Source organism: Sinocyclocheilus anshuiensis, unplaced genomic scaffold (genome assembly GCF_001515605.1).
Source record: "Sinocyclocheilus anshuiensis isolate Anshui unplaced genomic scaffold, SAMN03320099.WGS_v1.1 scaffold293, whole genome shotgun sequence".
NCBI lineage: Eukaryota > Metazoa > Chordata > Actinopteri > Cypriniformes > Cyprinidae > Sinocyclocheilus > Sinocyclocheilus anshuiensis.
In genome coordinates this window covers 772,141-789,980 of record NW_015540858.1, presented here as the reverse complement: position 1 = coordinate 789,980, position 17,840 = coordinate 772,141, and the positions used below count along the sequence as shown (strand labels likewise).

Here is a 17,840-nt window from a genome sequence, read left to right as displayed (position 1 = left end):
AGATACATTTGAAAGTTCTGTTATAATGCTACTCTGTGCGGTCGTCACCGGTCTATTAAAACACACAACATATTAAAGCGTCTTTGGTGTTTCCATGTTTTCTACAAAACAAAACCGGAAATCGAGGGGTTATGACGTCATCGGCAGGCGACACAATGTCACTATAGACACGCTCCGTGACACTAGTTAAAATTGCTTATTTCTCTGGATTTAAACATTCTTCGAAACATTTGGGATAATGTAAGTACACAAGTCAGCAAAATATATAACACTGTTCTAGTGGTTTTTGGATATTTTAATAAAACAATCTTACATATTGTGCCTTAAACTAACATTAACTAATGGATCCTTATTGTAAAGTGTTACTATATATATATAGTATAAATATATATATAAATAAATAAAAGTTCTATCTGTGTCATTTCAAATATTGATATCATCGACTGACCTCCATGCGTGACGACACGCAGGTACGGCCTGATGACCTGCATGTCTATCCTGTGCTCCTGATCGCCGATGATCACCGTCCTCCACAGACGGCCCGTACCGTCGCCGCCGTCGCCGCCTGGACCCTTCGCACTGGCCACTGGAGTGTCGTCTGAAAAAACAATACGATCTGCATTTAATTGGGCAAATCTGAGTATGTTGTGTAACTAGATGAGTAAAGCTTGATGGCCTTGTCCGAAAGTTTGTAACTTTGAAAAGCTTTAATTTTGAAGATTTTACAAGTCTATAAAATCTTCTTAATATGATTTAGCACATTGCTAACATGTTTCTAGCATGATTTAACACAGTTACCATCATTTAGCACATTGCTAACACGATTTAATACAGGGCTAGTAATTTACTAGTATGATTTAACACATTGCTAGCATGTTTTAACATGTTTCTAGCATGATTTAGCACATTGCTAGCATGTTTCTAGTGTGATTTAACACATTGCTAACATGTTTTAACAGGTTGTTAGCATGATTTAGCACATTGCTAACATGTTTCTAGCATGAGTTAGCACAGTTAACATAATTTAACACATTGCTAACATGATTTTAATACAGTTCTAGTATTTTACTAGTATGATTTAACACATTGCTAGTATGTTTTAACAAGTTGTTAGCATGATTTAACACATCGCTGACATGTTTTAGCATGTTGTTATGATTTAACACACTGTTAGCATTATTTAGTATGGTGGTAGCATGTTTCTAAGATGATTTAGCACATTACTAGCACGATTTAATACATTTCTAGCACATTTCTAACATGTTTAATATGTTTTAGCATGATTTAATATTGTACTAGCATGTTTCTAGCATGATTTAACACGTTGCTAACATGTTTTAACAGGCTGTTAGCATGATTTAGCACAATGCTAACATGTTTCTAGCACGAGTTAGCACATTTAACTTAATTTAGCACATTGCTAACATGATTTGAATACAGTTCTAGTATTTTACTAGTATGATTTAGCACATTGCTGACATGTTTTAACATGCTGCTATCATGATTTAACACACTGTTAGCATTATTTAATATGGTGGTAGCATGTTTCTAAGACGATTTAGCACATTACTAGCACGTTTTAACATGTTGCTAGCATGATTTAAGACATTTCTAGCACATGTCTATCATGATTTAACATTGCTAACATGTTGTTATCATGATTTAATATTGTACTAGCATGTTTCTAACATGATTTAAAACATTGCTAACATGTTTTAGTATTTTGTTTGAATGATTTAACATGTTGTTAACATGATTTAGTGCTAGGCTGTTGCTAGCATGTTTGTAGCATGATTTAGCACATTGCTAGCATGTTTTAACATGTTGCTAACATGATTTAGCAAGTTGTTAGCATGAGTAGCTTTGGCAAACCAACATGAGATTTGTTCTGTAATGTTTCCTGTTTTCCAGCCAAAACCACACGACCTTTGACCTCTGGCTGACCTTCCCATTCCAGCTCGTTGCCGTTGTTGAGGGAGCCGAGAGAGTCGTCGTCTGGCGTGTCGATGTCGTCCACGTTTATGTCCAGGTCGTCTGGTGTTTCCAGGAAGTCGTCAGAAAGCAGCGACCCTTCGCTTTTATCCAGCGACAGGTTGATATCCGGAGCGATCAGCGTGCGGCGCTTCTGTCGGACAGAATCCACGTGATCCGCCGTCAGAGCTGGACAGAGAAATCACAAACATTTATAAAAGAAGCTGCCAAAATGAAACACATTTACATAAAAAAAAGAACCCCTTTAATTTATGAAAAACACTCTTCAACCAGAAGACAGCAGTGAATTTTTAGTATCATTAATATACTAATAGAGGATTCATTCATATTTTGAAATAGTTTTTATTTTTCTGCTTTTCATTTGCATTTTCATTTCAGTTTGTTTTAGTAATTCTGTTTTTTGTTGTTGTTTGTTTTCTTTTTATTTCATTTATTTTTCTTTTTACATTTTTATTCAGAGTGATATTTCAGTAATTTTAGTACTTCAACTTAAACTAAATGATAATTATGTTCTAAATATGAAATTTATTTTGAAATGTTATGTTTATGATATGTAATGAAATTATATTGGAAAAAAATTATGCTCTGGCAACTAATTGAAATAAAATGAAAGTTAATGTTTTTTATATTTCAATTCAGTTAACATTTATTTATTAACTAATAATTATTTTAAAAAATATATAATAATTATTTTAATAATTAAATATAAAACATTTTATTTTGTTCGTTTTAGTAATTTTGTGTTTTTGTCCGTTTTTTAGTTTGTTTTCCTTTTTTAAATGTCTATTTAATTTTAGTTTTAGTAATTGTACTACTTTGACTTAAACTAATAAAAAATTGTGTTATGATCATGAAATTTATTTTAAAATTTTATGATTATGATATGTAATGAAATTATGTTGAAAAACAATGTTGCCCAGGCAACTAATTGAAATAAAATGTTTAACTTTTTTATATATTTTATTTTATTTCAGTTAACATTTATATGTTAACTATTAATTACTTTTAAAAATATATAATTATTTTCTATAATTTAATATAAAATTATTAAAAATAAAAATATTTGTAATTTTAATTAATGGTGATTCAACTTTCAACCTGAACCAGTTTCCTCTTCTTCTAATGAAATCTGTGGATTATCTTTCTCAATTCTGCTATTTTATTAGCAGTGTGTCAATAAAGATTTCATAATAAAAGTCTTTTCCACAGTGAAAAACACATGGATGAGATGCACTGAGATGAACTTACCAGTGTTGTCAGTGAGTCCATCTAAATCACCGTCTTCAGGAAGAGGCCTGGAAATCAAGCCAGAGAAATTCTACAGACGACCACAACACACACACATCTACACATTCCCTCTGTCATTATAGAGCCACTTAAATTTACAATAATGACTCAGTGACCCACAATAATAATTGGCCTTTAAGCAGCACTATGCAACTTTTTCTGTGTTCAAAATTTGCAAAATGTATATAATGAGCGAGTACATCATGAATTAATCTTCCAAAACGCGTTTTTGTCTTATTCCGAATCGCTACGGTACACTTATAATAAGTACTTATATTTGGACTATTGTAGCCTGGTCGGGTCGTCACCGCTGCGGAGTAACACATACCTGCGTGAATCGCCAGAGACATAAACTTAGAGAAGTAGCTCCGGTTGGAATGTTCTTCCGCGGGATGTGTGCAGTTCTGTTTATTAACCGCTAGAGCGCCAAAAGTTACATAGTGCTGCTTTAACTGGTTGTTGAGTTATTTAATGTATAGTTTTTTTGCTAGTGTTGCTAGGTTATTAATGGTGGTTGCTAGGGTGTTTGGGGTGCCTTTTAAGCTTACTAGTCAAGTGAAAAGAGTCATGCATCCTCAAGTCTCTGTGATAAATATAGCACTTTTACTACAGAACAGAGACAGTTAACAAGCTACAGCCTCAAGATTAAACAATAATTCAACACGATGATGATTAAGTCGGTTTTGGCTCACACAGAGGTCAGTGGTAATGTACACACATTCTGTAAATGATGCCGTTTGCACTTCTGTGTGGAGCCTGAACAAACAGTATGTTTCAGCAGGAGTGAAGCACACAATTAACCCATCATTCTCTGGCATTACCATCAGCAGTGTTTGTGTATCTCGTGCTGACTACAGTCGGTGTGTAATTACCCAGCAGGCTGTGCGGTGTCAGGGGACGTGCTGCTGGTTAATTAGAGAGTGCAGTGCAATAATGAGGGTTACAGAACTCAGTTCAGACAATTTTTGCGACCGGATGCTTATAAAGATAGTGTCTGCTGCATCCATTATCTGTCTAAACCATTATCATGAAGTAAGTTTTAATGTTTGACACTAATATAAAATGTACCATTCTTTGCATATGCACCATTGTAATATGTAGTATATGGAATATTAATCTGTGGTAATGGTAATCTATCAGTACACTGAAAGCTAACATAAAACCATGCAGTTGTTAAGGATCTATTTCAACTGATCTAAGCCTTAAAAAGTAACTTTATTTTTAAAGTAAGTTTCTTTTTATAATGAAATCAGACTAATTAAATTATGAAATATTAAATTGCATAAAGACTATTATATCATCAATCATTTATTTCAATATTATTTATTAATATTATAAACAAACAAATTAATTAATTAATTAAATATTAAATTAAATAATATAATTAAATATTATATTGCACAAAACTGTTACCACATGAAGCATATATATATATATATATATATATATATATATTAAATATATAATTATATAATTGCATAAAACAGTTACCACATTAAGCATTATTGTAATATTTTTTATTAATATTAATAAAACCAATTATTACATGAAGCATTTATTTAAATATTATTATTGATTAATATTATTTAATATATATTAATAGCATTAATGAAGCATTTATTTAAATAATACGAATAAAAATATTAAAATTAATGAATGAATTAACAAACAAACCGATTAATAAAGCCAGTTACTACATGAAGCATTTATTAAAATATTATTATTGATTAATATTATTTAATATATATTACATTCCATAAAAACAGTTACCACGTGAAGCATTTATTTTAATAATACTAATAAAAATATTAAAATAAAGAAATAAATAAAGAAACATAGAAACAAACAAACCTATTAATAAAACCAGTTACTACATGAAGCATTTATTTAAATATTATTATTGATTAATATTATTTAATATATATTAATAGCATTAATGAAGCATTTATTTAAATATTATTATTGATTAATATTATTTAATATATTAAATTCCATAAAACAGTTATCACGTGAAGCATTTATTAAAATAATATTAATTGCAAATTATTTAAATAAATACATAAATAAATAGTTACCACATGAGGAATTTATAGGCTACTTGACAACATTTTTTTTTTTTTTACAGTGTACCATAGTATATATCAAAGTATTATGATATTACCATAGGATATAATCGCTGTGCCATGGTGATTTAGGATTATTTCATCAGAAATTGTGTGTAAAACTTTAAATGCAAAATTATCAAAAGCTAAAACATAATCAGGTTCATCAGAGAGAAAGTTGTACATGACAATTAAAAACCTACTTCAGCAAGATTTTGTTCAGTGTGGGTTTATGTGATAATGTGCACAATCAATTATTCAGCACTCTGTGTCTCTTACTAGCCTCATTGTCATGGCAACACTGATGACCTCATATTTGTCCAGAAATGGTAATGCATTATTATGTAAGGCTGTGCTCTTTATGTCTTCATGTACTGTATGTTGACCCACATGCTGCTTCTGGACTGTTTATGCCATGATTCACCTTCATTTCTCCCTCATGTGCAGCTAGATAACACATCCTCAGCTCCACACGCTCTGAGCTCTAATATTGATCTGACATAATCGATCAGAATTCAAAGACGCCTGCGCTGCGGAGGAAAATAACTCGCCACTAACAAGCCTCATGGATGTTTACAAGCCTGGTGTCATATAGCAGAGGTGGAAATCTGCTTATTAGCAAGGAAAAATCATTATAACTAGTATCAATATACAGATCAATAGCAGTACTGATCGTGTACACACATTTTGGAGTAATTAAAATGTTGTTGAATGAAGTCTCTTCTGCTCACAAGGCCGCGTTTATTTGATAAAAAAATACAGTAAAATTTGTAAAATGTGAAATATTTTTACAATTTAAAATAACAGTTTTCTATGTGAATATATCGTAAAATGTAATTTATTGCTGTGTTGCAAAGCTGAATTTTCAGCATCATTCCTCCAGTCTTCAGTGTCACATGATCTTCAGAAATCATTCTAATATGCTGATCTGCTGCTCAAGAAACATTTCTGATATTGAAAACAGTTCATATTTTTTTGTGGAAACTGATACATTTTATTTTTCAGGATTCTTTAATGAATGCAAAGTTCAGAAGAACAGCATTTATTTGAAATAGAAATCTTTTGCAACATTATAAATGTCCTTACTGTCACTTTTGATCAATTTAATGTATCCTTGATTAAATTAATTTCTTTAAAATAAAACTCTTACTGACCCCAAACTTTTGAATGATCAGTTCCCACAAAAATATGAAGCGGCTCAACTGTTTTCAACATTGATAATAATCAGAAATGTTTCAGTATTACAGTAGTAAACAGTCAAAAGTCAGATCTCAATGTGAACTCAAACATTTATCATCAATTCTTCAAAGACCAAATGATCTGAGCTTCTATCCACATTCACTTCAGCTCTTATTTATGTCAAAAACTATGCTAAAATGCTACAATTTCAACCTCTCTATGTTGCATTTGAAGTTGAGCACAATGCATTGTGGGATACAGAATCTCATGCACTGCATACTGCACATTTGGGAAATGTTGTAGGTCATATTCTGTGCAAACAGAAGATTCATATGCACAGGTATGCAAAAATAGCATGGTAGTATGTTATTCTGAACACAGAGTCAGTGTTTATGTCTCAGTCAGTCAGACAGCGGCTGAAGGTCTTACCGTGGGAAATCATCGTCTTGCCACTCATCTTTCACCTTCATGTTCTCCATGCGTAAAGTGGCTTCAGTGGTTCCCATCCTCTGCTCCCGATCACACTGAGAAGATCAGCACATTCAGAGGTGGCTATACAGGCTAAAACCACATATTATTCTCTCAATTACTTCTCTTAAATGAGCTAATGGCATTAAGTTTCTCTCTTCAGCAAGTAACATGATTTGAGGAATACATGGAATGTGTTTCACGCCTGTACTTAATATTTTGAATTGACTTAACAGTGATATTGTGTTTATGGCTGAAACACTCTCAAATCACTCCCCATCAGAGGTTTGTCAACATGACAAAAAAACTTAAACTTATTTTATTTCAGCTTAAACATTTTTTTTTTGTTTACTTTGACATACTAAATAACTAAAACTAAAATCGAAATGAATAAAAACTATATGGACATATTTGAAAACACAATAAATAATAAAGTGATGAAAACGCACCAAATTAATAAAAATTGAACTAAAATGAAAATGGAAAATACAAAAATACAAACGAATTCAAAAAAATGAATCAAATAAAATATAACAAAATTAAACATTTTATTTCAGCTAGTTGCCAAAGCAACATTTCACATTTTTATTTTGTTTAAAAATAACAAAAATAAAATGTATTTAAGAAATAAATAATAAAAATGACAAAAACACACCAATATTAAAATTAAAATGGAAAATACAAAAATAAAAACGAATTCTAAATATAAAAAAGAAATCAAATAAAATATAAAAAACCAAACTTAGTTTATTTAAGCTAGTTGCCAAAGCAACATTTCCCATTTTCATTTAGTTTAAACTGATGTACTAAAATAACTCAAACAAAAACCTAATAAATAATAGGCATATTTAAAAAATACAATAAATAATACAAATTACAAAAACACAACACAATTACTAAAACTTGAACTACAACTAAATGATTAATCAAAATTTTAAAAAGGAAAATACAAAAATAAAAACTTAAACATTTTATTTCAGCTATAGTTGCCAAAGTAACATTTCCCTAAAACTAAAATAAACGTAAAAATTAATAAAAACTATATAGACACATATATATTTTTAAACATTTAATAATGAAATAACAAAAACAGAGTACAAACATTTTTAAACTGAATGAAAACTGAAAAAACAAAAATGAAAACTCAAAATATTACAACAAATTAAAAAAATCTCTTTCTCTCTCTCTCTTTCTCTCTCTATATATATATATATATATATAGTATAATGCTAATATAATCTTTCATCAAAATATAATAACTGCAGATCTGAAATATTTTCATTTGTTTGTTGACATTGCCTACAGTATTTAACCCTCCCCTCATCAACCTGTCACATACAAACACCTTTCAGCATCCAATCAGTTCCACACGGAGAAATCTACATTTATCTCACTGAACGTCCTGTTTACTCAGAAATACGTCACGCTGTGGAATTAAAAGGGGTTGCAAACATGGCTCATCTGGTCAAACACTCACAGCAGAAGGGAGTTTCTCTCAGCAGGCGCTGGTTTCTCTCTGTGCTTCACCTTCAGGCCTGTTGATTTCTCAGCTCTTGATTAAATCCATAGCGTTCATGCCGGACGGCGAACTTCAGAGCTGACTCTGTCTGTCTGTCTGTCTGTCTGTCTGTCTGTCGGGTGAAGCCGGTCCCGTCTGTGGTTCTCCTCAGACAAAGGGAGGCATCTGGGGCGGGTGGATGATTTTCAGTGTCTCAGGATCTGTGCATGGCCATTATCATCCAGAAACGACAACATACAGATTACTTTTGAGCAGTTATCAGATGTGTTTTTTAATTCTTCTTCACTCCAGATTACGTCATGTCACCTGGCGTCTCCTCCCCTTCCTTTTATCCTTCTCTCTATTATATGGTGCATTTATCGCCCTCCTTTATAAAAGGTAAACCTTTCCGAACCTTGCTGTATGTGGAGCAAGCTGTAAAAGATGGACATCTCCTTACTGTTCCCTAGCAACAGCATCCCTGTCTCTCCATCCCAGCACAGTCTCTCCTCTGTATGTTCCTCTCTCATTCTCTCTCTCACAGCAGAGAGACTGGAAACACAGACTCCTCCCTCGGTCTCCTGTGATTGGTGGAGCTGCATTTCCTGCTGCGCTCTGATTGGCTGAGGCTCTGTGTGATAATGTCATCTGTTTAGTACTCAGGAGGCTTGTGTATCAGGCTTGTGCTAGCAGGCTTTGTGCTGGTGCAAGCTCAGTGCATGTAATATGACATTTGCAGTCTATATAGACCAGGAAATTAGTCAAATAATGTTTCTTTACATAACAGTTGATCAATTATTTTTATTTTATTGGTAAATTTAAAACCATATTATTATTCATAAATTAAAATGAGGAAAATGCAACTACTTGTAACCTGCAAAACATGTTTAATGTAACATCACAGTAGTAGTAATAATAATAATTATTATTATTATTATTATGCTAGTTGTTGTTGTTGATATAATAATTAATAATAATTATAATAAAAATATAATAGAATATTCTAATTAAAATTATTTAAAAAAGTAATAAATATAAGTTATACTATTACAATTACAATAATATTACAACAATTACAAAATAATAATTATGATTATTTTGTTGTTGTTTTCATTATTAATATAATTATAAGTATTGTATTATAATAAAAACACTAATTAAAAATAAATGTTGCTGTTGTTTGTTAATAATTATATTTTAAAATGTAACTGTAAATATAAATAACAATAATTATTATTAATATCATGGTTATTATAATTTAAAATAATAATTTTATGTTTTTATGTTGTTATTAATATAACAAATTATTATTATTATTATTTTTATTAATATCAGTTATATTACAATTATAATCACAATTATAAAAAAATAAACAATGTTTTGTTATTAATAATAATAATAAAAATAAGTAAAATAATAATAATTAAAAAATTACTTTTATGATTATTAACCACAGTTATATTATAATAATTTAATAATAATAATACTTATTATTATTTTTAGATTAATAACATCAACAACATCAAAAGAACCAACTACAACAGCAAAATTATTAATATTATTATTATTAATATTAATTATTTTAGTATCTTTGAGAAATGGTTAGTTTTTATTAATATTTTGAATAATATAATAATATATTTTATTAGTTTAACTTTTTTTTTAGATTTTCATCTAATATTTATATTAGATTTTTGTTTGAGTCTTAGTGATTGACAAAACCATTTGAGGACCGTTTTAAAAAGAGTTTATGATGTTTATGGCCGTATACATTCATAATGAATGGCCCAAATGGCCTTGCAAAGCCTAATCCCAAACCGCTGCATTATTCAGCAATAATAATAATAATAGCAAAATTAGCAAAATTATTAATATTATTATTATTAATATTAATAATAATAACAACAATAATAATATTTGTATTATTATTATTATTATTGCTGAATAATGCAGCGGTTTGGGATTAGGCTTTGCAAGGCCATTTGGGCCATTCATTATGAATGTATACGGCCATAAACATCATAAACTCTTTTTAAAACGGTCCTCAAATGGTTTTGTCAATCACAGAGACGACTTCATAAAGGATGAGAGTGAATTTAGAGAGATGCTGTCTGTTCGAGACGGAGCCTGGGGTTTTTCTGTCGGGACAAACACTGACCTGAAACATCAGAGCGTCCATTAAAACCCACTCAATCATTCAGGACAGCCAGCCATGTGGAATTCAGCACCGAGTGCTTTCTTTTTGTATTTCAACCTTCAACCAAGTTCACAAAATACATGCAGTGTTCTAAAATATCATAATGATTGATTTCAATATTAGATAGTTGCATTTGATTGCACAACATATACATTTGTACCAGAAGAACAGCTGTGAATATTAATGCCAATATGGTTCACAAATTTACAAAATATTCTAAATTAATAAATATAAATTATATATTTGTTAGAGTGATAAATATAATATTCAACTGCTGAAATTTTAAGTTCAGAGCTGTACTTCACTGTACTCACCATACGATAGAGCTGGAGTTCAAACAAACCTCCATGAGGCTCCTGTCCACAGGCAGCAGAGCAGCGAGAACTTGATCTGATTAAAGAGAAAATAAAAGCATTCAGTTTTTCAACTTTATATGCGCAGGCACACTTCACATAGAGAGCAGAGGGGTAAGGTGTGCCAACATTTACCTTTACTCTAATCAAAGTGAAATGAGGTTAAATTTAAACATCTAATTACATTTCAGAATGTGATCAAAAAAAGAATCACTATAACACAGTGCCATAATAACATAAGTAAAAAGTTTTCAATTAACAAAAACAATTTGTTAGTAGTTTAATTTTAGTTAACAACAATTTTATAATTGTAAAATAAATAATTATTTTCACCTAATATTTATATTTTATTTCAGCCTTATTGCAATTAACAAAAACTATTTTTAAGTTTTTATTTAAAAATTGTATAACAGTAAAAAAAAATAATTTACTAAATAGGCCTAATTATTATTTTCATATAATATTTATTCATTTTAATTTTAGTTACACAGCTTCATGCTCATGTTTCATTTTTTCAACAGTATTTGTAATTAAAAACGTTTATTGTATTAGAAAGGCATGCAAAAAAGCATTTTTCACTAGTTGTCTCAGACTTTGTACATGTTTTCTGTTAATAAAACGAATGAACACTAGTTGATATGTATTTCAGATCAGCAGAATTATGCATGAAGATAACAGCTGTTCGTCCTTGGCCCAAGGTGAGGCATTTATAATGAGCTAAGCTCTTGAGCCGTTTTCATCACCCTCATCTTCATCACAGGTGCCAAATCTGTAACTCGCACACCCCTATTGTCTTCATATTGTTATCGTTGCTCCAAAACAAGCTTCTGAACCAGAAAACTTGCTTCTGGAAAGCCGCTTTCTGAAACGAGTGGATACTGGATAGTTCATCTAATCTTCAGGCCTAAAAGCAGAGAAGATGTCCTTCCTCCTGCAGCAGATGTTGGGGGACAAACTGAAGAACATGACAGGAGGAGGAAACACCGACGGAGAGGAGAAAGAGGGCGGAAAAGAGACGGCGGCGTCCAAAGGAATGAGCAGGGAAGAGTTCGAGGAGTATCAGAAACAACTGATCGAGGAGAAGTGAGTCAAACACAAAAAAAATGTGAAATGCATGGGAAGTGTCGATTGCGGCGTTACATTTACTGTTGCATCAAATTTCTTTTTATTGTGCTTTTCGCACCGTTGAGCGTTTGAACCAATCACACACGTTTCTGTTGAGTTTATGAACGCAGTGGCCAATCAGAAGCGTTTTGATTCGTCAGCGCGGAGAACTCGGGAACTGTTCAGTGTGCGCTCTCGCTGACTGAGAATTCATAAATAATTTTATAATCATTTATCAGCATTCTCGAATTCCCTCATCATCATTGAAGTGCAGAAGAGATAAGTAAGAGATTGATGAAGTGTAGACAGCAGTGTTGGGTAAGTTACTCAAAAAAGTAATCCGCTACAAATGACTAATTACTCCTTTAAGATCGCAATTGAATTGCATTACTAATTAGCTACTGCATTTAAAAAGTAATCAGATTACTTTACTTTCAAGTTTATTTTACTTTGCAAGTTATCAAACAAAAAAGTGAAACTCATAGTTCTTTCAGTAATTTAGGCCTAATATTGACTGAAAAATTACATATGAAACCAGCAACTTGAAGGATCACTTGAATTTTTTCCAGATATCAGAGAAAATAACTTAAAATGTTCCATCATTTTTGATCGTATGGATAAGAGTAATACATCATTAATTAATACATACATTAAGTAACATAATTTTATTGACATTAGTAACTGTAATCAAATCACATTAATTTAAAATGTAATGCATTGCTGCGTTATCAGGAAAAGTAATTCGAATACAGTAACATGTTATACCCAACTCTGCAAGACAGCTTCAGTGATTATAACAGGAGTTTTTGTGAAAGTGAACTCACATCAGACTGAAGACATGGACCCAGGGCTGGACTGGGACACAGTTTCAGGCCGGGAAATCTCAGACCATCCTAAACACCCACAACAAATTCTAAAAGCCACAAATATCTCTGTCTCTTCCTTTTTGTTCTTGTACCTGTCACTTCTTCACCAGCAGGGTTATGAACAGAACTGTGTCCTTGTTGCAAATCAACCACCTTTTAGGAATATTTGTTAGCACAGAATATTGCTATTTATTTTAAAATGACTTAAATACCCTAGATTTAACAAACCTATATTTCCAACCACATTTTCTAAAGTGCCTAAATGTCAAAATTAGTTCATCGACATTAATAATCATTTATAGAATATCAAGAGCAATGATTAATAATTTAGTCATGATATTGCAGCTTTGCTCTCTAATGAGTTCTTGTTTCTTTAATTAATAGGCTATTTACATTATGCAATTTTTGTGTAAATACATGAGCAGCATTAAACAGTCTGTAAATAAACATAAATGCAGTGAAATATGGCTTTTGTTGATGAGGGGAAAAAAGACTGGTAACATTGTGACAGATTAAACTGGTTAAATATAATTACTTAAATAAACAACACAGACATATTTAATAGAGTAATTATATAACTGTCCCAAAGGTAAAAAAAAAAAACAAACAAACTTGGAAATCAGCTAATAAGACAACTTTAACCACAAAATGTCCTGATCAAAATAAGCAGCAAGCACAGACCTATTTTGGTGACTTTCAGTGAATCTCATTGGATGTTACACATAATTGAATATTAAGCATCATAATGTTCTGATTGGCTGATTTTGTTTTTGAGTTTTTGCTTTCAAAGAGCATTAAAACTGATTTAAGCAGCGATAAACCATTATTCAGTTTCATCCAGAGCTAAAACTGATTAAATGCATAAAACTTTATGCAAATAAGTATTGAAGGAGAGATGACCAATGAGAGGGCAAACAGTGGATGTCATGTGACCACATTTGTGTAGTACATTTACTAACAAACAACAACAACACAGTGACACAATGTTTGCCAGAGATTAATGACTGTCATTAATGACCAGATATTATAAAGACAGGTTCATGACACAATTTATTGTGGTCTCAAACTTTTTTTTTTTTTTTTTAGTTTTTCTTGTATTTTTAACTTTTTTTTTTTTTTGTAGTTTTTCATGTATTATTTACATTTTATTTTATTTAACAAAACGATTTGTTAATATCTTAATTTTTAGTTTCATCTAATATTTAGATTTTATTTAAGCTTTATTTCAATGAACAAAAACGATTTTATAATTGTTTAATTTTTAGTTTACAATAATTTTATTATTGTAAAAATAATTAACTAAACAATACTTATTTTTCATCCAATATTTACACACACAGTTACCATAGTAATTATTTGTATAACTATGGTATTTTGGTGGAAGCGTAGTTTACCAAAGTTAGCATAATTTTTTAATAGAAAAAGAATTAACTAAATAATTAGTTAAATATGAAAATAATAAATAAAAAATAAAAACTATTATTAATAATTATTATTAATTTATAACAATATAATTGTACACTGTAAAAAATGACCATAAATTTAACGGTAAAAGACTAAAAATGCTACAGTAAAAACTGTTAAATGGTTAACAGTAAATTCCCCTACTATACACAGTGAAAAACTGTATTGGACATTACATGTATTGGACATTAATTTTACGGTAGTATACCGTTTTTGGAAGTGAAAAGAAACCCGTATAATTTACAGTGAATAACCGTAAATTTACATTCCCAGAATTCCCTGCGTTACATTTCAAATTTGATGTTTTTTTGTTGAAATAACTATGTTTCTTCTTAGTTTTTTCTTATCAGTTTTGTATATTAGGGTTGTGTGTTACACCTAATGTTGTTAAATGAATGTTCATTGCATTATTTCAGTTTCATGTGTGTTACCATGATGGTGTTTGGTGTTTGTGTGAATGACACTGTGCACCTTCTATATATGTTATTATCTAAAAGCTGCTTGTGATGGGCTTTGGTTCATCATGTGACTTTCTCATCACCGCCTGCTTTTGATGGTTATCAGTGTATTACAAAGGTACAAAACAGATTTCAGTACTTCAATAGGTTGGCATATTAACATTATTTCAGTTAATGAAATTACGGTATTTAACTGTAAATTTAAGTTAAAACCGTAAAACCTAAAACGTTGCTATCGTGTTTTTTACTGTAAAATTCCGGCAACCACAACTGTTTTTTTTTTACAGTGTAAGTATAATTACTAATAACTTTGGATGTCTGCGAATTCTACTATAGTATATACAGTACCAAAGTAAAAAAATAAATAAATAAAATAAAAAAAGCCTGATTGTTATGTAATAATATCACATTCTAATGTTTCAGCAAAACTGCATCATTTAATGACAGCTGTATTGGTTTTTATTTAGATCCTTTGAATTCCACGTAGTGCACAGTGATGTTTATAAACATAATGAAATCGTCTTAGTCTGTAATTATTGTCTTATCCTAATTCCCATTTCCTGTGGCATCCTGCCGGCCAATAGCGGGATCAGTCCATTACAGCCGCTACCGCTGATGTCAGAGATGCCTGACACTATATTACAATGATTGTTTGTCATGATTGAAAATATAAACAAACAGTCTAGTGTGCATTCATTTAATGATGGGAAATAAAGACACTAAACTCTCCAGCCGGACATCTGAAGATCAGGAGTGAAACGAGAAAGCTCTCAGTGTGAAAGCTCGTTACTGTGACATCTCGGAAAAAAGCCTACACACACATTGTCGTAATGTTGCTTTGCAATACACCTCATCTCTTTATATAACGCCCGATAGCATTAAGTCCAGAACTGGGTCACGAGAGTCCTTACTGGGTCAAAGGCCACGGCCTTTAGTGTGATCCAACCACAACAACTAGTTACATCAGAAAATCATCACAGATTTACACACAGGTGCATCTGTGGCAGTGTTATTTATTTAATATTTTTATTCATGATTTTTATAACCAATTATTTATTTATATAAATATAAATAATACTAAAATAACAATGACAAAGCTACTATGGTTATTTTTATTATTATTTTTTACAATTATAATTAATTAATTGTTTAGCTAATTATGCATGTGCTTTTGTCATTTTTATTATTATTTTTCTTTATTTTCCAATAATAATTTCTGTGTAATTCTAAAAATATTAACTAATTAATTAATTAATTAATTATAAAAAAAGAATGAATGAAATAGTTATAATAAAATAATAAAAATAACTATGGTAAATTTGTGTTTTTTAGTAATATTTATGTACTATAATAGTTTTTATGAATACATTGAATTAGCTTTGTTTTCATTTTAATTTTAGTTAATTTTTTTAGTAATGTTTTTAGTTTATTCGTTTTTGATTATTTTTTTATTTAATTTGTAATTAATTTTAATTAATTTCAATTAACAAAAAAAAATAATATAATAATATAATAAAGTAGTTTTAGGGATATCAAAGTTTGCATTTGTATGTTGTTTAATATAGTAAGTATTACAGCGTCGTCCCTGTTTGACTCTAGATATAAAGCCACCTGCTCCATATTTTAGCTCTAAAACCTTCTAACCTTCTTAGGCTCTATCCTGCTGCAGGTCAGCTTGTGCTGTTAACTGGGCTATTGCTTATTTCTGTAAGCAACAGTCTGTAGATCCGTATGAACGATGGCTAATCTCTGTGGGTCAGAGTAATACGATTGTGAGGACTAGTTAGGAAGACGCTCAGATTGATTGGTTTCAGGTAAAACCACTAAACAGCATGTAAATAATCACTTAATTTCTGCCCATGTAAATTATAGGCTAATTATGTCACTTCAGCTATACGGTCAATCTCACACAGTGGAGATCAAAATTAGAGAACAACCTACAATTTCCTCAATTTTGAGGTCACTGCTGCTTAGTCCTATTTGAAGTTATCCTAACAGGAGCAGAAGGGCAGTTTTTTAAGCATATTTCATAAATTAATTGTATTCTGAAGCACAGTATAAAAACTTAAATGAGATTTGAAAAAGTAAAAGTAATAAAAGTAAAGACTGAAGAGTGTGTGTATATATAATTGTATATATATATATATATATATATTCTCATATTTCAGCAATGAGAAGTTGCATAAGAATATGCTTAATTTTCATGAAAATAATGGAAAAATCTTTGATGTTAACATTTACATTTTTAGCATTTAAATGAACATTTTTCAATTTTGCTTCAACAAAATAGAATTTCTTATTTCTTCGGTGCATGTGACGCGCAGCAAAGCGTTTGTAATGCTGAAGACCTCAGAAAATCCTGAACGTGCACATTGTTAGTAGATCTGGTTAGCTGTTGTCTAACATGAACTAATGTCGTAAAAACTTTAAATAAACAATGCATTAACATGTTGCATGTTTTATTGACAGAATCGCCAGGGACCAGGAGTTTGCTACAAAAAAAGCCGAGCGAGCAAACTTACGAGTGCTGATGCGTGACAAATACAGAATACCACAGGTAACAGATCACAGGTTCATCATGATAACCAACTGGAAACCTACAATTTCCTAAATTTCAAGGTCACTGCTTAGTCCTATTTGAAGTTATTCTAACAGGAGTTGAAGGGCAGTTTTTTAAGCATATTTCATAAATTAATTGTATTCTGAAGCACAGTATAAAAACTTAAATGAGATTTGAAAAAGAACTCTGATCAAAATTAAAGAACACTTACAGATACCTCCAAGTTATGGTTGTTAATCTGGCACCTGGTGTTAATTTCCTTAATTATATAAAAAACCCTATTTAACTTCGCAGCATTCCTGCAATTTTCAC

The 17,840-nt window shown here is 30.7% G+C and overlaps 2 protein-coding genes across 2 annotated transcripts in view; one reads left to right on the top strand and one right to left on the bottom strand.

The window, feature by feature from the left end:
• atcayb (ATCAY kinesin light chain interacting caytaxin b) overlaps positions 1 to 9,054 on the bottom strand; it is a 19,587-nt gene extending 10,533 nt beyond the window's left edge. The window contains exons 1-5 of the mRNA XM_016485402.1: positions 8,506 to 9,054; positions 6,990 to 7,084; positions 3,241 to 3,287; positions 1,945 to 2,160; positions 449 to 598 (exon numbers count right to left, since the gene is read on the bottom strand). Coding sequence (XP_016340888.1) covers positions 449 to 598; positions 1,945 to 2,160; positions 3,241 to 3,287; positions 6,990 to 7,066 — 490 coding nt within the window. The 5' untranslated portion in view covers positions 7,067 to 7,084; positions 8,506 to 9,054. The remainder of the gene's footprint in view (positions 1 to 448; positions 599 to 1,944; positions 2,161 to 3,240; positions 3,288 to 6,989; positions 7,085 to 8,505) is intronic.
• A 2,746-nt stretch (positions 9,055 to 11,800) lies between these two features.
• Positions 11,801 to 17,840, top strand: part of cplx4c (complexin 4c) — an 8,529-nt gene continuing 2,489 nt past the window's right edge. Inside the window, exons 1-2 of the mRNA XM_016485401.1 lie at positions 11,801 to 12,159; positions 17,438 to 17,525. Of these exons, the coding sequence (XP_016340887.1) occupies positions 11,996 to 12,159; positions 17,438 to 17,525 (252 nt within the window). The 5' untranslated portion in view covers positions 11,801 to 11,995. The remainder of the gene's footprint in view (positions 12,160 to 17,437; positions 17,526 to 17,840) is intronic.